At 42.7% G+C, this 21,523-nt stretch overlaps 1 protein-coding gene across 2 annotated transcripts in view; it reads left to right on the top strand.

Annotated features, from left to right (window-relative positions):
* Nucleotides 1–584: 584 nt before the first annotated feature.
* si:dkey-154p10.3 (oocyte zinc finger protein XlCOF6) overlaps nucleotides 585–21,523 on the top strand; it is a 29,497-nt gene continuing 8,558 nt past the window's right edge. The window contains exons 1-4 of one of the 2 annotated variants that reach the window (XM_041184922.1): nucleotides 585–726; nucleotides 2,081–3,250; nucleotides 7,267–7,363; nucleotides 9,233–9,526. In XM_041184922.1, coding sequence (XP_041040856.1) covers nucleotides 2,083–3,250; nucleotides 7,267–7,363; nucleotides 9,233–9,526 — 1,559 coding nt within the window. In that variant the 5' untranslated portion in view covers nucleotides 585–726; nucleotides 2,081–2,082. The remainder of the gene's footprint in view (nucleotides 727–2,080; nucleotides 3,251–7,266; nucleotides 7,364–9,232; nucleotides 9,527–21,523) is intronic. The other variant, XM_041184923.1, reaches the window with a different exon arrangement.

The raw sequence follows: 21,523 nt of genomic DNA on the forward strand, positions 1-21,523 counted from the left end.
AGAGGGTGGTGACGGTCTGGAATGCGCTGCCTGGGAGGGTGGTGGAGGCGGGTTGCCTCACATCCTTTAAAAAGTACCTGGATGAGCACTTGGCACCTCATAACATTCAAGGCTTTGGGCCAAGTGCTGGTAAATGGGACTAGGTAGGTAGGTCAGGTGTTTCTCACATGTCAGTGCAGACTTGATGGGCCGAAGGGCCTCTTCTGCACTGTGATTCTGTGATTTATATTTCACGATCTCATTAAAGCAAATACACAGCAGCAGTAGTCTGAGCCCTAAAACATTATCAACCAGATTTTTGTTTAACACAGAGACAATATCCCCATGAACATAAGCTGCATGGGCGGTGGAGGTGGGGAAGCAAGCGGGGGGGGGGGGGGGGGGGGTGGTGGTGGCAGATGCATGACGTCACAAACCTCTGGTTGAATCCTGGGAATTGTAGTTCCCTGTCTTCGGGTTGCTGACGTCACAGGACTACAACACCACCACCCCCCCCCCCCCCCACCCCACCACCAACCCCATGCCCCGCCCCGCCCCGCCCCTCTCAGCGCGCATGCACCGACCCGGGTCGCCCGCAGCTTCCTGTCCCGGAAGCGAGCCGGAGATGTCGCTGCTCTTTGGCCTAGTCGCAGCGAGAGCCAAGCTGGGCAGTTCCCATTTCGTGAGGATTACTTCAGGAAAAACCTGCCGCCTGGGCCGAGGTCTGCTAATCCTGTCGATTTGTTAGTAAGTTCATCAGCAAGAATTTAAATTGCTTGTCTCAGTATTGTGCCACTTTATCCATCCACTGGATTGACCGTATGTGAGGGTTAATATTTCCTGTTGCCATGGTTACTGATAGTTTCCCTGGGTGGGGTGGGGTGGGGTGGGTTTGGCTGCTGGGGGTACATTGTTCACACCTGTATCCATGTCATGTGTGGCTGTCAGCTCAGCCCTGGTGCAAAGTGTTTGTGTTTTAAAACGTGTTGGCTTGAGGCCAGCCTTTTTCAGTAAAGGTCATGGAACATTTTCCAGACAACCATCAGACCAGGTGGTGCAGACTGGTCTCTCTTTTTATTACAAAGTCCTGCTTTGTGTTCACATGTCCATGTGGGTGCATGTTACAGCCGGGAGTGGAGTTAGGATTTTCAGAGGGAGAGCAGAATGCCTGGCTTGAGAAATGATTCAACTAAGGTGGCTCGATGGCTGAAGTATATTGTTTCTTTTTTCCCCCCCCCCCCCAGTTATGTTTTGTTCCCTGGAGCAGCCATTGTTAAAATTACATTATAAATAGTACATATGCTATGTCCTTGGCCACGGGCGAAATGGATGGGATTGTACTAAGAGTTGTGGTGAAGTTACAAATTGAACTGTGAATGTTATTAATTCGTAGTGGATCGTGTGTGGTAGCAAAGGTCTGGCAGTATTTGGGAGAAAACTGGCTCTGGCAGTATTGGGTCCCAGGTTGTGGTATTAACATGGAAAAAGGAATCTGCTGCTGTCTTCATTTGCATGGTATTAGATCAGAATTGAGATGGGTGCTTGTCCTTATGATGATGAACAAATTACATACGCAACAGCAACTTGTGTGATCTACTTTTAGTAATCCAAGAAAGTTTTATAATCCAAGAAAGAGCACAACATTACGCCATGCACCAGGTACTAGTTAAGTGAGTGTAGGATGAAGGTGTGGAAATTGTGCCCATTTCATTGTAGGGATAAAGTCAAGTGAATAAGAATTGGAAATCTCACCCTGCAATAATGCCAACATTTTTACGAAAGTTATTGACACTGGGAATTTCAGCCTTTGGTTGCTTTGTTATTTTGACCTATACAATAACCTCAATTTGGTTACCACCATATCTAATATCACACCTCACAATCTAAAAATGCATAGTTAATTGTTCTTGGCCTTTAGTATTAAAAGATATTGCACAGAACATTATTTTTTTCTTCACGAGTTGTATGTTAAGAGCTATATTTTGCAATTTGCTACATCATAAACTTTGAATAAGGAGTTACCCAGCAGTGAAAATTAGACCAGTAGTTAACATAATGGATTTTGCAGTTTACCATTTCAATCTCTGATCTGTATTTGCAGATATGATTATTTTAAAGAAGATGAATGAAGCTAAATTTGTGTTCCAGAACATTCCACCAGTGACTTTACATTTGTCAGAAGAGACTACAACATCAAGTTTATGCATTAGCAATATGGAGGACATTGAGCATCATTTTAAAAACTTTGTGGAGATATTCCTTGTCGAAGTTTACAGATGTAAAATCTGTGCATTCACCTGCAGCCTGAAGATTAAAATGAACTCCCACATTGAAGACCTTCACAAACCCAAGGCCAATGATCAACCTTCTAAGAAGTTGACTGGCACATGTCACACAGAGCATGACTCCTCGTACAGCACCGATGTAGACATGGACACTGAAAGCAAGGCTGAGGACATTATTGTGGACAACCTAGAGAGGATGTCATTTCTTCTTCCTATGTACAGGATGCTTCACAACATTAGCCCAGTGTCCTGTGAAATGGGACTTGGAGGGCACAATGATAATCTTCATGCTGCTGATGCATGTGAGGTCAGCACACTGTTTGAAGTGGAGTCTACACCTTTTCAATTAGATGGACCCCATTCTGTGGCATCAGGGCCTCAGCCATCTCCAGTTGGGACAGCTGTGCCTGAAGATGATGAGGAAGCTCAGTCAGAGCACCTTATGTCACTAGGCCTCTGTCGGATATCCAATAATAATAAAACGCATACAGTGAACTTGGAAGCCAACGATGATCACGTAATTCTTAAGAAGCAAAGGCAGCTCAGTAAGAAAAAGCGGAGTGAAAACCAATGTTCCGACAATGCTGAAAACTCTCAAACTGGCTCAAAAAATGAACGCTATATATGCAAGATGTGCAAACTGGACTTGAAGTCAAAAGACATTTATCACCTTCATTTGAACTGTCATGATAGGGATACAGGTTTTAAATGCATGTACTGCAGCTCCTGCATGACGGAGTGGAATCTGATGGAACAGCACCTCAAGGGCCACAATACCAAAAGGTCGACCTACAGTTGCTCATTCTGCAAGAAAGTTTTCACAAAGCAGAAAGCTTGGAAACTGCATGAAGTCACCCACCAACAGAAGCCAGATCTCTTTTACTGCTCAAAGTGCCCATCTTTCTATTCTTCTGAGAACGTGAGAGATTTACATTCTGCCTGCCATTATGAGAATGCTTTTAAGTGTACAGAGTGTGATTTTACCGGTAGGTTTATTCATTCCACTAGCCACCCCCACCCAGAAACTTGGCAAGAGCTATCTGATCCATTTCTTTTTATTTAGAGTTTGTCTCCATTTAGGTTTCATATATTGACATAGTAAATTTCCTTTGTTCATCATTTCTGATGAAGTTGTACTAAAATGTGTTCCAAAAGACCGAGTTTACAATTTTGTTAGTAATAGCACTTGGAGAATATTTCTTCAGTGTTTCAGTAAGCCAATGTGATTCAGGTGCTCTGTAAATCGTCAGTGCTTGAATCTCTTAATCACCTTTTTGGGCAGCTCTAATGATTCAGTGGGTGAATGGATTTTAAGATACAACACTGAGCTTTAAAGGTCAGGTGCTCCCTGGTTTGATCCCTAGCCTGCACTGAGTCCAGTTATCTCAGCTGTAGTAGTAAAGGGTAGCTGCAATTCACCTGAGCAACCCTGTGAGCGAGAAGAGCAAAATCACCCAGAGTTTCCTCTGCTGATCATTTTCTTGTACCCTCTGTTGGGAAATGCGCAGGCTTAGGCTTAACTGTGATTTTTGCACCCCTCTCGTTCCCTCCATCTAGCCGCTCAACAGATTATCTAGATCCCCAAATGAAGTTTAGGCATATGACAACATACTCTGAGAACAACCGTAGGATGATACCCCAGTATGTCCTGGTGCATTGTCAGGGGGTGATGTGATAAGGGATGATGATTGTGGTGAGGCTAATCACATACATCATTACGTTCTTTAGGAAAGCAGTAAAAGAAGTCATAGCACACACAGCCTACTATGAGCTGCATCTGCATGTTTAATTGCTGATGCAAAGTACTGCAGAGGCTGGAAACTCAGCAGGTAAGCCAACACCAATGTGAATGCTTCTGGTTTGGACCTTTATCAACAGTGGAAAATAGTATTAATGAACGGCTTTTAAAAAGGAACAGGACATGGGGGAGGTGGAGCTGGAGGAAAGGAACAGACGCACGCACACACACACACACACACACACACACACACACACACACACACACACCAATAGAAATAGTCCATTATCAGGACTAATGTAAACAGACAACAATAGGAAGTACACTATTAGAAACAGAGAACGTAAATGAGACACAGGTTGTGTAACTAGTGTAAGGGGCAGCAGATAGTCTGGTGGAAAGGTGGCCCCGAGGATTCAGACCAGTTCACTAACCAAGGTGTTCTGACACAGTGGGGGAGAAAGTGGCAATGGAGTCCTTGCAGGAAGCACAGTGGAAAGAAATATAATCCAGGTAATTGTGGGACCCAATGGGCTTCTGCTGGTTTTTAGTGGCATAAGAATACTTAATTCTAATTGGAAAGCAATCATAATTCACTGTAAGATGGCCAAACTACAATTTCAAATAGTGATTATTTTACTGGACATGTAATTCAGGAATTTAGACTAATAATCCAGTGAACATACGAACAAGGAGCAGGACTAGGCCAATCAGCCCCTTGAGCCTGCTCCTCCATTTAATAAAATCATGGCCGATCTGATAGGAACCCGAAATCTTCATCCCATCTACCTCCCGATAACCTATCACCCCCTTGCTTACCAAGAACCTATCTGCCTCTGCCTTAAAATTATTCAAAGACTCTGCTTCCACCACCTTTTCAGGAAGAGAGTTCCAAAGACTCACGATCCTCAGAAAAAAATTTCGCCTCATCCCTGTTTTAAATAGGTGACCCCTTATTTTTAAACAGTGACCCCTAGTTCTAGATTAGCCCACAAGAGGAAACATCCTCTCCACATCCACCCTGTCAAGACCCCTCAGGATCTTATATGTTTCAATCAAGTCGCCTCTTACTCTCAACTCTAGCAGATACAAACCTAGTCTGTCCAACCTTTCCTCATAAGACAAGCCACTCATTCTAGGTATTAGTGTGGTAAAACTTCTCTGAACTGCTTCCAACACATTTACATCCTTCCTTAAATAAGGTGATCAATACTGTACACAGTACTCCAAATGTGGTCTCCCCAATGCCCTGTATAACTGAAGCATAACTTCTCTACTTTTGTATTCAATTCCCCTCGCAATAAATGATAACACTCTATTAGCTGTCCTAATTACTTGCTGAATGGAGTGCAAATCCCACCATTTCAGTTTGAGAATTTGAATTCAGCTTTAAAAATTTGGAAATAAAAAAGCTGACATCAATAAAAGTGATCATGATGTTTTCAGATTGTTGTAAAAATCCAACTGGTTAAGTAATCTCTGTTAGTGAGGGAGAGAAATCTGCGATTTCTATCCTGTCTGACTTACATCTGACTCCAGTCCCACATCAATGTACTTGACTTTTAACTGACCTCTGAAGCTGTGTCCAACTGTTTAGCTCTTTTCATGGCAACTAGAGATGAGTAAAACTGGTTGGCCTTCAGGAATGAACTTAAAAATTGGTGATGCACTTTCCAAAGCACTTTGGGAGATAATTGAGGGTTTCATCATCATCACAAAACTTTTAGTAAAATAATCAGAAGTGTATTTACACTTCAGGATCAGTGTTCACAAATGTTAGTAAACAATGCTTTATTGGAACTTGTATAGACAGTTTTTAAATCATCATACAATGATTATCCTTTGATTTGATGTGAGTAATGTCACCAGTGATCTGCCAGTCTATAGAAATATTGAGTCTGTCACACTTCTAGGTGTCAAATATATTTGCATAAGGGAACAATTTTAGTGCTTGTTTTCTGACTTGGAAAGTTACGTGCACCTGTTAATGTGCAAATTGTCTTTACCAATAGAAATAAACATCCAGCTAACCTCAGCTTTTTGTGAATAAGTACAATGTGACTACGTGGCCAGGTTAAACATCTTTGCAGCAAAATAACACATTGTAATTTAACACTTTCATCTGGAACGCTATACAGTACCGTATATTGCCTGATTTATCATAAGCAGTTCATGGTGAATCTGCTGGATGTGTATCCGCTTTTCCAGGTACCATGCCCTAAGAGGGCATTGACGACCAAGGGGGACTTCCATTAGATTAGTCCATGGTTATCTTTGGCAAAGTACTGTAGTGGTTGCCATTGCCTTCTGCAGTATGGCTGACGAGGAAACTCTCCCACTCTCTTACTGCCTCCTATCAGGTGTATGGAAAGGATTTACAGGCTGATAATTAGCCTGTTTGGCCATGTAGTGAACACAGCATCTATGGCCATCAAGTCCTGAAGTGGGATTTGAACCCAAAGCTCCTTCCCAGAGGTAGGGACGCTAATACTGCACCACAAGACCTTGGATGTGTGTATATTTTTTTAAAATACTGGACATTTTGTGTGGTGGTGTGATCAGCAGATCCAGATTGGCTGCCAGGCTGGTCTGATGTCACAGCCCCCATGCATTTAGTGGAGTTATTCCAGAATGCATGAGAGTTCTTGCAGTCAGTGACATTGATGAAGCATCCTGGTGATAAGGAGAGATGAAATATCTGTTTGATTAAAAAGTCTTATTTACCTTGTCAAACTCTGTTCAATAACGCTCCAATGAAGTGCCTTGGGATATTTTTCAATGTTAAAGATGCTATATAAGTACAAATTGTTGTCTTTCTCCCTATGTCTGTTATGTGACTCCTTTCACAGTTGCACAGGCAATGGTCACCCTGCTATGTTTTAGTCAAGTTATTGTAACTCCGTGGCAAGATTTGACAGAGATAGTAGGCTATTGAATTGCAGGTGGTATTGCAATCCTGTCACAAAACCAACAGGGATTGCTGAACAGTGATTAGGAACAGGAATCCTGGATTCCTTCCTCCTCTAAATGGTAACACAACGTGTAGCACCCCTTATATTGCCTGCCCTAGCTGAGAGCCTATAGCCCAACACAAACAATTTGCAAAAAAAAAGTACATGAGTATCTGTATGTGTGTGTATTTTTCATGTACATTGGAGGTATACTTTCCTCCCTCCCAAAATAGCGTTGCCTTCGCCTTTAAGATGTTGATCAAAGCCATAAGCACTGTAATGATTTTCAGCAAACTATTTTCTTTTTTATCAGATGAAACTTGGACCAAGGTTTATAAACATCTGTGCAACCATGACAGCAGTATTAAGCCACACGGGTGCACTGATTGTGACAAAAGATTCTTCAGAATGTAAGTGTTTTATGGTACTCAGTGGTGTAACTGACTAGAATCAGCATGGGATAGCTTTAAGGGCCAGAGAGAAATGTACAGCCCAGATTTTTGTTATCCTCTGAGCCAGGATGGGGATTGTGGAAGAATAGATTTCAGCATTAATCTACCCATTTTAGGAAAACTTCAGTCAAAGCTTCCTATTTTCTGAATAATTTTGTATTCCCAAAAAAGCATGTTTTTGTAGTGAAAAATCACATGTAGTTCCTGTTTATTTGACAGTACATAAAGACACTGCTTTAATCCAGATTAGGTTTGAAAGTCATTATAACGGGGATGGTAGTGTAGTAGTAATGTCACTGGACTAGTAATCCAGAGGCCCAAGCTAATGCTATGGGGGCATAGGTTCAAATCCCACCACGGCAGCTGGTAGAATTTGAATTTAATTAATAAATCCGGAACTGGAAGCTAGTCTCAGTAATGGTAACCATGACACTATCATCGATTGTTGTAATTCCAGTCGCACAGCAATGTGGTTAACTCTTAAGTGCCTTCTGAAATGGCCTAGCAAGCCAATCAGTTCAAGAGCAATTAAGGATGGACAACAGTGACACCCATATCCCATGAAAGAATTTTTAAAAATAAAGTAATTTCTACACTTCATTTTTTGGCATTCAGAATCCTTTATACCATTTAAAGGCACATGATGCGCACTTTTTAATTTACAGTAAAAATCAATTTAATTTACTGCTGACAACAAAGCCTATTGTCAGACAAGCACAAAACAGTAGATCTGTCTGCACATCAGAAGCGTACGTCAAGGAAGATAATATTATCTATAAAATTACACCTATCCCTACGGCCTATAAAATAAACTCCCAACATCTAGACAACACAATCCCCATTTTAAATAAAAACAGAAAATGTTCGAAACACTCAGCAGGTCGGGCAGCACTTGCGGAGAGAGAAACAGAGTTAATGTTTTAGGATAATGACCTTTCATCAGAACTGGGAAACTTTAGAAATGCGGCAGGCTTTGATTAAGTACACAGGTGGGACAGGCTGGGGGCGGAGAACAAAAAGGAAAGTCTGTGATCGAGCGGAAGGCAGGAGAGATTAGATGATAAAAGGGACGATGACGTAAGGCAAAGGAGATTGTAATGGGAGCAAGTAAAGAAATAAAAGATGTGTCTGGAGGAGGTGTAAACAGAATCATTATTAACAGTTGCTGTCCAAAAACAAGAAACCAATTGGGGCAAACCTGAAATTGTTGAACTCAGTGTTGAATCCAGAGGCCTGTAAAATGCTGAATTGACAGATGAGATCCTGTACTGAGAAACAAATAGAACCCAGAAAGCTCCATCTGGGCTCACACAGATTGCATAATAAAGAAATTAAAAGATTTTACCTCTCTAGGTCTCTTCTGATTCTGGCTTCTCTTCCCACGAGTTTGACGTAGTGGGAAAGTTATGATGGCCTCAATCCTCAGGCCCACTGTTAAAAGAGCAGTTAGATCCTGATTAGGCCATTGGAGTAGAATCTGAATATTTACAGCAAGATCCCCACTGGTTTCTGACAGGTGTCCCTCGTGCATGCTCAGGAAGCGGAGCATTAGGGAGTTTGTCACCTGGAGAATTTTAACTGCCTCTCCAACCTGGTTTTCCCTGGACTGGCAAATCAAAGTTACCCCTGCATTCTCTACACTCAGACAGGAAGAATGGTAGTAGATAGCCTCTCTGTGAAACCATACCACAACAACAGAGACAAAAAAATGGAGGGAAAATAAAAAAAATGAAGCTGATTTTTCTCAGCTTGATATTCGATCATTGGGCCTTTTTCTTCAATTATTTATAAAGCCTGTTCAAAATACAGCAATTTATGTATGAGCAGGGTGATGTGCTTTTTTTTGCAGCATGAGATGGAATTATTTTCTGCTTTTGTCAGAGTTGAACTGAAGGAACACATGGCAAAGCATAACGAGGCAAGACCATTTCTCTGCCAGTTTTGTGGACGGACATTCAAGTACAGACGGCAAGTGAATAAACACCGCAGACAAGTCCACCAGAAGACAAAGGAAAAGAGAGAAAATGAAAATGATGTAACAAGTAAAAGGCATGAGGAGAAGGAGCCTCAGACTAAGACAAAGAAGTCAAACAAGGAATTTGTCTGCAGTATTTGTACCAGGTATTAACTTGCCAAACTAAGAAATACTAAATATTGTTTCTAAACTGCGTCGGTTGCCTCTTGAAACATAGCAAAGGAACTTCTGACATCCTTATCTTTTTTTGTCACCTTGAGTCACAGTTTTTCTCATCGTTCTTCCTGACCTCCCATTCTGTTCCTTCATAGACTACAACAGATTCAAATCTCAGCTGCCTATATCCTGTCCTCTAGTAAGTCCCACTCATCCCATCTCTAGTTATATACACCAGCCAACAAAACATTCAATTTAAAATCTTCAGTCTCATGCCCCCACTGCCTGAGACACCTATCTCTACAAACCCCTGCTAGGCCAGTCTTTCCTGTTGAACCTTATGGTTCTCTGACACACTTTTTCTTTTTCCCCTCCCTTTGCCAATCAATTATGTTAGAGCTGTCAATTGCCTCGGTTTTAACCTCTGGACCTCTCTCCCAAAGGCCCTCTGCTTCTCCTCCTCCTCCTCAAACCCCATAATTTTGGCCAAGCTTTTAGCCACCTCTTAATCTCACCATCTGTGGCTTGGAACCTGTTCCCTTTTAGTTTTTGCTGTCTCCTTATGTTAAAGCAGGTATATTAATACAGGTTACAAAAACAGAATTACATGGAAAAACTCAGCAGGTCTGGCAGCATCGGCGGAGAAGAAAAGATTTGACGTTTCGAGTCCTCATGACCCTTCAGCAGAACTGGGTGAATCCAAGGAGACGGGTGAAATATAAGCTGGTTCAAGGTGGGGTGGTTGGGTTGGGGGAAGAGAAGTGGAGGGGGGTGGTGTGGTTGTAGGGACAAGCAAGCAGTGATAGGAGCAGATAATCAAAAGATGTCACAGACAAAAGAACACACAGGTGTTGAAGGTACTGATATTATCTAAACTAATGTGCTATTTAAGAATGGATGGTAGGGCACTCAAGGTATAGCTCTAGTGGGGGTGGGGGGAGCATAAAAGATTTAAAAATATTTTAAAATAATGGAAATAGGTGGGAAAAGAAAAATCTATATAAATTATTGGAAAAAACAAAAGGAAGGGGGAAGAAATGGAAAGGAGGTGGGGATGGAAGAGGGAGTTCAAGATCTAAAGTTGTTGAATTCAATATTCAGTCCGGAAGGCTGTAAAGTGCCTAGTCAGAAGATGAGGTGCTGTTCCTCCAGTTTGCGTTGGGCTTCACTGGAACAATGCAGCAAGCCAAGGACAGACATGTGGGCAAGAGAGCAGGGTGGAGTGTTAAAATGGCAAGCGACAGGGGGGTTTGGGTCATTCTTGCAGACAGACCGCAGGTGTTCTGCAAAGCGGTCGCCCAGTTTACGTTTAGATAATACCACTGCCTTCAACACCTCTGTGTTTTGTTCTTTTGTCTGTGACACATTTTGATTATCTGCTCCTATCACTGCTTGCTTGTCCCTCTAACCACACCACCCCCTCCACTTCTCTCCCCCCATCCAACTGCCCCCACCCCCACCTTATATTTCAACCCTTCCTTGGATTCACCCAGTTCTGTTGAAGGGTCATGAGGACTCGAAACGTCAACTCTTTTTTCTCCGCCGATGCTGCCAGAGCTGCTGAGTTTTTCCAGGTGATTCTGTTTTTGTTTTGGATTTCCAGCTTCCGCAGTTTTTTGTTTTTATCTCTTTATTAATACAGGTTGTTTGTAATCAGCAGTGTGTTTCATATTGTGGTATATGTGGTAGGTACACAGTGGGTGTATCTACAAGGACTGCAGTGATTCAAGAAGGCAGCTCACCACCACCTTCTCAAGGGCAATTAGGGATGGGCAATAAATGCTGGGCCCAGCCAGTGACGCCCACATCCCATGAATCTAAAAAAATGAATTGTCTTGCATTTCATTAGTTAGGATTCATTGGAAACAAAAAAATTGCTACTTGGTTTCAAATTTTTTTTTATAAACTGGTCACAAACCCGTTCAGCTCTCCTAATACGGTCCTGAAGGACATTGTGCTAAACGAAAATCACTCTCTCATTAGGAAACACGCAGTAAGACTGGGTTATGTTCCTGACTTGTCACTTTTACATTACAAACCTATTGGCTGCCTTGAATCTAATCTGACTCATTTACTGACTCTTACTAACTTCAACTCTTTCTAATTAGATCTGAGTCACCCCCATCTCGCCTCCTGGTGGCCGCTTCCATTCCCTGCGCCCTCTCGTACGCCGCTTCCTCGCCCGGTTGTGGCCACATGTAATTTCCGGTCCATTGCGCAGTGAAGGCACTTGACGATACGCGCATGCGCATTGCATCATGCTAAGCGATGTTGTCGATATGTACATGCGCAGTGCCTCTTGGCGAGCGCGGTTGCCGATGTGTACGCAGTAATGGCCCATGACGACATGCGCATGCGCAGTGCCTTTTGGCGACCGCGTTTGCCGATGTGTGCGCAGTAACGGCTCGTGACGACATGCACATGCGCAGTGCCTCCTGGCGAGCGCGGTTGCCGCAGTGCGCCCAGTAATGGCCCATGACGACATGCGCATGCGCAGTGCTTCCTGGCGAGTGTCGTTGCCGATGTGTGCCCAGTAATGGCCCATGACGACATGCACGTGCGCAGTGCCTCCTGGCGAGCGCGGTTGCCGATGTGTGCACGGTAATGGCCCATGACGACATGCGCATGCGCAGTGCCTCTTGGCGAGCGCGGTTCCTGGTGCATGTGCACTGTTTGGAAACATTGGGAAGGAAGGTTGCGCTGTTTGAGCAGGTTCTTCACTCTGTAATCTGCCCAAATCAAAAACACGCATTCACAACATATGTTAAGTGGGGGAAGACCTGTGCCAATTTATGAAGCTTTAATTAAATAGCTGTTTCAAAGGAAGTAATTTTAATCACAATGATATTAAATGCTCAAAATGTCATGCTCTGATTGATTTCATCTCTGGTGACCCCCAAGGATCTTTCCATGTTCTGTTCCTATTTCTCATCTGCATATTGCCCCTTGGTGACATGATCCAAAAGAACGGTGGAGGCTTTCAGATGTGCACTGATGACACCAGCTCCACCTCACCCCCATTTCTCTCTTGACTCCTCCACTCTTGCTAAGCTATCAGACTGTTTAAACAACATCCAGTACTGGATGGAAACAGAAAATGCTGGGAAAATTCAACAGGCCTGGCAGCATCTGTGGAGAGAGAAACAGAATTAACGTTTCGAGTCCGTATGACCTTTCAGAGCAAAACAGAAGTAGAAATGTGATGGAATTTATGCTGTTTAAGGGGGGTGGAGTGGGTGAAGCTGGATAGAAGGCTGGCGATAGGTGTGGGCAAAGCAGAGATTGATAAAGGGCCCACATGAGCAAAGGGCCCACTGCCCCCTCCCCCCACCCCACCCCCAAGGGCCATCTGTTACTTGGTCCATGTTCTTTCACAGGGTGCTTACCCTTGTTTTGTTATCATATTCTTTATTCTTACCTTTATGCCACTATCAGCACCTTTTTTAGCCTTTATCATTACTATTAACACTCCCTTTGTCCTTTTGTTCATGGGTTGCTGGTTGGAAAGGATGGGCAAGTCAAGCTTTTGATCATCTGCCCATATATTTCCTTATTAGTCTTAGAGACAAGTTTTGTTTGATGACACTCCTGTGAAATGCCTTGGGTCATTTCACTTTATTAAAGGTGCTATATAAATGCAAATTGTCATTGAGGCTGCCCTTTAGTCTCAGTTTTGCTAATCAATGATTCATGTGTAAAAAATAATGAAAAGTATTTATTGCTATCAGCAAGACGCACTTTATAACGCACCTCACCTTTGCACATGCCATATTGTCATAAGAGGCTTAATGACTTACCAAACGAGAGAGAATATATTCTGCAATGTGCTCAACAGAGTGAGGTACATAATTTTCCAGGGCTTGGATTTTAAGGTTGGGTGCATTGGGGGATGGGGAGCCTCTGTCATTTAATAGCTTTTCTCTTTGGTTATGCACTTTTTCCTGCGATGGCAAAGATATTACTGAAACCTGAGCCGTGCCATTGTTGTGGAATTAGCTGCCAACAACATGAGTGCATGAACATGTAACATGCAAGCAGTCTTTGCTGGAGTCTTTCATAGTCCTACTCACTGTCATTAGAGGATTTATCAGAATGTAAAAGCTGTGTGATGTCTAAACATGGGTTACCTAGTGATGGTGTTGGACAGGTCAGAATTCCTGAAAGCTATGCAAGAATACCAATTACATATCTCACTTATGAAGATAGGGGGTCAGTATCACTGTTATGCAGTAGAGCAGTGGAGAGATACTTCAGCTAACAATTACTTTGGCTAGCATCTTGCTGTTGTGCTTTGCATCAGGGTGACCAATATTTTGAGCACATGCACCATTTTAACCTGCCTGTACAATTTCCTTTTGAGGAGTCATCCCTTCTGAGCAAATATAGCAAGTTTTCTTTGGTTCATCTCTCTCAGCTTTACTGCCAGGGCTCCATCAGAAAAGGGTACAGACCTCCCTTTTCCTCTGATTCTTGCAGACCCTCAAACCCCCTCAGAAAACTCCAAGCAAAATGAAATGCTGCCAAATGTTTCATTACAACCAAAAGAGCAGATGGCCCTTAAAGATGAGGCAGCTGCTAAATGTTCCATGAATATCTTGCGCTTCACAGTCTCCATGCTCCCAGAGACGAGCCCAATCAATCACCTGTGGGAACGCTCCATAGTTATGTAAATAATCATGGAAAATACAAACTGTCCCTCTCTTCTACCATGGTGTGGGCTGCACCAGTGCGTGAGCTGGACCAGCGTACTAATGCATACACTGGTGCATTTCTGCACCTATCTCCACTGCAGCTGTAAAGGAAAAATCTGTCTATGATCTTTTTCAGAAGAAACTGCAAAGAGTTGAAATTCTCCCATAAAATTAACCAAATAATTTTGTGTTTCTGTAAGAATGCTCCAGTGAAAGACCCAGATTGCTTGTTTGCAGATTGTGAGAGAAAACACCTGTTGTCATTGAGGAAACTGCTAGTTAACTTAAATTGTCACCTCATGTTGGAGTTGAGGTCAGCAAGCAGCTAGTTTTATTGTTTAGTGTATTCCAGTAGAGGGCAGCAAAAGATAGCTATTTCATGCCCTCCTCATTACTTCCGCCCAGCTCAATATGCATACAAACTCTTTTTCCACAAAACTTCAATTTACAGTAAAATTGAAAGTTTCTGGATTCCAGGTTAGTCTTATTTTTACGTGACCCGAAGTAGAAATTGGTAACAAATCTAATGGGGAATTCAGGAGAGCTTTACCCTGGAATGATGAGAATATGGAAACATTGAGGTCAATAGCAAAGATGTGTTTAATGGGAAGCTAGATAAGTACATGAAGGCGAAAGGAATAGAAGAACGTGCTGATAGATGAAGTAGGGTGGGAGAAGGCTTTTGTAGAGGATAAGCACCAATGGACCAATTGGGTCCAACGGTCTGTCACTGTGCTGCAATTTCTATGAAATAAGAAAATTCCTAGGGACAATTGTTCATGAATCGTGGTTACAAAGTTGGGTTTTGCAGAATTCCCTCTGTAAGAAACCAAAACTTCTAAGACCTTTTTATCTATTTTTATAATATGAATAAATTGCAAAGCTTGTCCCAGAAAAGTGTCCTCTATTGTATCACAACAAATTGTGCTTTTAAATTCTCATGAATTTCAAGTTTACACTTGGTTTGCTAGCAGGGGTCACTGGTTAATGATCAGGTGGCAAGAGTCCTGACTGATGTTTCCTTCAGTAACCCTGGGTTGCTGAGACCAACTATAGCATCCCTATTGCTGCTCTGGTTGAGGTCAGCTTAAGGCACAGACTGTGGATTGGATCTGGTCCATTTGGCTTGGTACAACACTGGGTAGTGCCCGTAATCAGTAAGACATCAAATTATATCTTTAACCAAAACATTGAATAACGTATGCAATTAGCAAAGTTTTCAACCACCTATTTACAGCAATGCTTGGCAAACAAACTGAAACAGTGCAAAGCTAATGTGGTTGCACCATCACAGAGTTAGAAAGGGAATTCATCCAATAATAAACTTGCTCTCTATCAGTATTGATGCACCAAAACCTCATTCTTCCCATATTGTCTTTTTGTAGGTTTTTTATGGTTTTGGAGTCTGTGCAAAGTGTGTACACTTGATCTTAAGCTCCCTTTCTCTTGTGTGCACATTTTTATTTATTACTTCACAGCATGCACACGTCGCTGGCTGGGCCAGCATTTATTGCCCATCCCTAATTTCCCTTGAGAAGTTAGAAGTGAGCCACCGCTGCAGTCCATGTAGTATAGATGCACTTACAGTGCTGTTAGGGAGTGAGTTCCAAGATTTTGACCGAGCAACAATGAAGGAATGGTGATATAGTTCCAAGTCAGGATAGTGTGTATCTTGGGGGAGGTGGTGGTGTTCTCATGCATCTGCTGCCCTTGTCATTCTAGGTGGTAGAGGTCATGGGATTGGAAGGTGCTATTGAAAGAGCCTTGGTGAGTTGCTCAGTGTATCTTGTAAATGCTACACACTGATGCCATTGTGCGTAGGTGGTAGAGGGAGTGAATATTTAAGGGAATGTTTATGATGGGGTGCCAATCCAAGTATGCTGCTTTGCCCTGGATGGTATCAGTCTTCTTGAGTGTTGTTGAAGCTGCACTCATCCAGGCACGTGGAAAGTATTCCCTCACACTCCTGACTTGTGCCATGTAGATAATGGACAGGCTTTGAGGAGTCAGGAGGTGAGTTACTTACCACAGAATTCCCAGCCTCTGACCTGTTCTTATAGCCACAGTATTTATATGGCTGGTCCAGTTCAGTTTCTGGTCAATGGTAACACCCAGGATGTAGATAGAGGGGGATTCAGTGATGAAAATGCCATTGAATGTCAAGGGGCGATGGTTAGATTCTGTCTTGTTGTAGATGGTCATTGCCTGGCCCTTGTGTGGCCCCAATGTTATCTGCCACTGAAATGCCCAAACCTGAATATTGTCTAGGTCTTGCTGCATATGGACATGGAATGCTTCAGTATCTGAGGAGTCTCAAATGGTGCTGAACATTGTGCAATCATCAGTGAATGTCCCCACTTCTGACCTTATGATGGAGGGAAGGTCATTGATGAAGCAGCTGAAAATAGTTGGGCCCAGATCACTACCCTGAGGAACACCTACAGCAATGACCTGGGACTGAGATAATTGACCTCCAACAACCACAACCATCTTCCTTTGTGCTAAGTATGACCTCAACCAGTGGGGAGTTTCCCCGCTGTTATGATTCCAGCTGATGTTACTACTGGATAAGTCAGATCCAGAGTGAAACCTGGCTTGATAGATTCAAACTTTTTTGAGAAACCGTGGGGGAAAGTTACTGAACAAGTTCACAGGAGCCTGTGTTTAACTTTTAACACAGAATAAATTATTTATTAAAACAAGAAAAATGAACTATGTTATACCAGACAAAAAGATTAGAAGAATCTCAATACAGACACAAGAAGATGATTAAAATTCCTTTGCCCAGCAATATATTTACAAACACACAAACCAGGGAAGAGCTACCACTAGCTTGACACAAAGTTCTCCTGGTTTGGGATTGACATGTGCAAATGAGTCTCTTCCAGTCAATTCTTGCGGATTCACTTGATGCTTCTCACCCAACTTTTTATCTCTCCCGAGACACCCAAAACCATACTCTAAACTCACTATTGCTTCAACTGCAGAGCAAACATGAGTTCCCTAAACTCAATCTCCCAGGAACCACCTATTTCCATTATTTTAAAATATTTTTAAATCTTTTATGCTCCCCCCACCCCCACTAGAGCTATACCTTGAGTGCCCTACCATCCATTCTTAATTAGCACATTTGTTTAGATAATATCACCAACTTCGACACCTATGTGTTCTTTTGTCCTGCTGTCTGTGACACCTTTTGATGATCTGCTTCTATCACTGCTTTTGCTTACAATCACACCACCCCCCTCCACTTCTCTCCCCCCACCCAACCCCCCCCCCCACCCCCCACCACCACCACCTTAAACCAGCTTATATTTCAACCCTCCCTGGGATTCACCTAGTTCTGTCGAAGGGTCATGAGGACTCGAAACGTCAACTCTTTTCTTCTCTGCCAATGCTGCCAGACCTGCTGAGTTTTTCCAGGTAATTCTGTTTTTGTCTTGTATTTCCAGCATCCGCAGTTTTTTGTTTTTTGTTTTTATCCCAGGAACCTTGTTGTGTTTCTTATTTGAGAGCTGAAAACCCCTGTCTTCACTCTCTGACACACATTAAACTCTTCCCTGTCTTTGTGTCTCCGTGTCACTTCAGCACTGTCATTAGGCAACAGTTGAGTTTTTTTCTACCTTGTTCTTTTTTTCCCAAAATCCCTAAACTTCTAACTCCTTTTTAACCCATCTCTTTAACTTCAGGGGTTGTAAAACCTCATTAAAAATGTATGGGTATGTTTGTTTACAACAGACTGACCTTTCAGTGACAGGTCCATCCAGGCTTCCAGGCACCAAGGTCCATAAAAAAAACTAAACGAAACTGGAACCATCTTAACTTTCTTAATACAAAAATACACACGTATAATTTTTAATTGAATTTATATATATATTGTTCATCACACCTCTGATTCTCATTGACTTCAGTTTTGCTAGGGCTCCTTGATGCCACACTGTGTCAAATGCTGCTTTGATGTCAAGACCAGTCACTCTCACTTCACCCCTTGGTTTCAGCTCTTTTGTCCATGTTTGAACCAAGGCTGTAATGAGGTCAGGAACTGACTGGTCCTGCCGGAACCCAAACTGAGTGTTAGTGAGCAGGTGATTGTTGAGTAAATGCCACTTGATAGCACAGTTGATGACACTTTTGGTCATCAGAAAAATGATGAAGAGTAGACCAATGGGGTGGTAATAGGCCAGGTTGGATTTGTCCTGCTTTTTGGAGACAGGATGTACCTGGGCAATTTTCCACATTGTCGGGTAGTTGCCAGCATTGTAGTTGCACTGGGACAGCTTGGCTAGGGGCGCAGTTAGTTCTGGAATGTTGACAGGGCCCACAGCCTTTGCAGTATCCGGTACCTTAAGCCGTTTCTTGATGTCATGGGGAGTGAATCGAATTGGCTGAAGACTGGCATCTGTGGTGCTCAGGAGGAGGCTGGGATGGATCATCTACTTGGCACTTCTGCTGATCATGGTTTCAAATGCTTCAGCCTTTGTCTTTTGCACTGATGTGCTGGGCTCCCCCATCATTGAGGATGGAGACATTTGTGGAGTCTTCTCCTCCAGTTAGTTATTTAATTGTCTACTACCATTCATGACTGGATGTGGCAGGACTGCAGAGCGTAGATCTGATCTGTTGGTTGTGGGATCACTTAGCTTAGTCTATCACTTGCTTCTAACGCTGTTTGGCATGCAGGTAGTAGTGTGTTGTAGTTTCACCAGGTTGACATCTAATTTTCAGGCCTGGTGATACTCCTGGCATGCCCTCCCGCCCTCTTCATTGAGCCAGGTTGATCCCTGCCTTGATGGTATTGGTAGAGTGGGGGATATACCAGATCATGAGGTTACATATTGTAGTTCTGCTACTACTATGGCCCACAGTGCCTCATGGATGCCCAGTTTTGAATTGCTGGATTAGTTTGACGGCTATCCCATTTAGCACGGTGGTAGTGCCACACAACATGATAGAGGGTCCACAAGGACTTTGCGGTGGTCAGTCCTACCAATACTGTTATTGGCAGTTGCATCTGCGACAGGTAGATTGGTGAGGACGAGATCAAGTAGGTTTTTCCCTTCTTGTTGGTTCCCTCACCACCTGCCAGTCTAGCAGCTGTGAAGCAATCTATACTTTTGGATTTGTGCCTGTGTTTTTATAAGTTAGCACCTTGCAGGGGCGGAGGGCGAGGGGTTGGGGGAGGTGAGGGATTGGGGGTGGGCAGTACAGAATCCATAGAGCAGCAGCAGAACCCTGCTGGGAGATATTAACTGGTCACAGATCAGTTCAAGGGGCAGAGTGAACAGCAGCCCATGGTGAGCAATGGTTTCTCAGATGATTCAGGAGTTGGAGGACGCAGCAGAAGGTTGCTAATTTGGTGCTGCTGGGGAGATTGGGGTTTAGAGAAGCCCAGAGCAGTTATCAGCCCAGTGAAGCTGAAGTGAACAGCAGCTATTGGCTCCGTGAGGCTGGGAGTTGGAGCAAAGGGAAGCTCGTGAGCAGTGGAGTTCTGCTCAGAGTAGCTAGAGATCTGGAATTATTACTGTTAACTAGATGTTGGGGTGCAGCATTATGAACCAAGTGAAATGTGGTCTTGGGAAAAGAGATTGAGCAACTGGGAGGCAAATGGTCATTGGGGCAGGCTGTGTGGGAGCGGCTTTTGAGGGAAATCAGAGGCCAGATCTTTGAAAGAGAGGCCCTGAAATCTCTCAAGAGGAAGATAGAATTTTAAAGAATTTTTGTGATTCACTGTCAGGGTGGATTACTGAGAAGATTTGGGGGACTGTCTTGAGTGTGTCTGCCATTTAATATGCAGCTTGTGGTGTGTATGACCACAGTTTGCCTGTTAATTCCTGTTTACCTCATGTAAATTCTAGGTGTTAGTGAATAAGATAGATAGCATTTACTGTTTGCTTTGTTAACTCGTTTATAATAACATTTCTTCAGTTTATTTAAAACTGTGGAATTTTGTGGCTTTATTCTCTTAGTGAGTAACTGGGATTTCAAATTTTTGTCTATTTTAAAACATAAGTTACTGGTCCTTAACTGGATCATTACAAAATTTGGGGGTTTCGCCTGAGACTGTAACAAAATTTGGGGGTTTCGCCTGAGATCGTAACATAGCTATGTCCTTTAGGACTCAGCCAGTTCAGTCAGTAGTAGTGCTAATTTTGGAATAGCTTCCAAAGTTTTTAGTGAAACTGAAAGGAAATCTTAACTTGTTGTATGCATGATTTCTGACAAATCAGATTTGGACTCAAATTTTCAGTGCCTTGGAGAGTCTAGCGCAAACTAAATGTCATTCTGGGAGTTCCTGGGCACATTGTACTGGGTGTGAATGGTTCAAATAGCTGCCTGTGGTCAGAATGTTTAACACTAGTGTTTTAATAGAATAAAAAATGTAGATGGGTACAGTTCATCTTTTAAAAAAAGTGTTTTGGGAAGTCCATATTAATGGAAGTCTTTGCTCTTTTGCTACCTTGATGATGCTTGTCATGTTGGACTCATGTCTAATTATTTTTCCTCTGGGATCCTAATTGAATTGCTATATTCTGATCTCACTATTCACTTTTTGAAGTAGCAATTACGGGGAATGACACATAGGGGCTTTTGCCAGACTGGCTTTGAGTGTGTATTTTATATTAAAAAAAACACACATTTCAACTGCACGCTATTCTCTGTGGTCTATAAAAGGTGTGGTAATGTGGTTCAGACCCTTGATCTTTGCCTCCTTACTGGTTATTCATCAAACCTCTATTTACACAATAGACCTGATGATTAAGGTAACTTACCTGGAGGTCAGTTTGCAGTACAAAGTTAGTACAAAGAGTGTCACTCTTGGCTCAGTGGTAGCACTGTCACCTTTGAATTAGAAGGTCATAGGTTTAAGTCCCATTCAAGAGATTTGAGCACAGTAAAGAGGGAATGTTGCACTGTCAGTGGTGTTGGTTTTTGGATGAGACATTAAACTGAGGCCGTGTCTGCTCTCAGATGGATGTAACAGATCTCATGGTCCCTATTTGAAGAAAAGCAGGGAAGTTCTGCCAATACCCTGGCTTGTATCCCTTGACCATACGTACCTGGCCATTAATGCGTTGCTGTTTGCAATGGGACCTTATGGAGTGCAAACTGACTGCCTGGTTTCCTACAGTACAAGAGTGACTGATTCAAAAGTACTTAAATGACTGTATCAAAACATCCACATTTATAATTTATTTATATTTTTCCTTCTATTTTTCTCTCCTTTCCAAAAGGCTAAACGGACTCGCAGTACTTTAGATGCTGGTTGTCCAATGATAGTGTGTCTAAATGATTATT

Source organism: Carcharodon carcharias, chromosome 3 (assembly GCF_017639515.1).
Source record: "Carcharodon carcharias isolate sCarCar2 chromosome 3, sCarCar2.pri, whole genome shotgun sequence".
Taxonomy (NCBI): Eukaryota; Metazoa; Chordata; class Chondrichthyes; order Lamniformes; family Lamnidae; genus Carcharodon; species Carcharodon carcharias.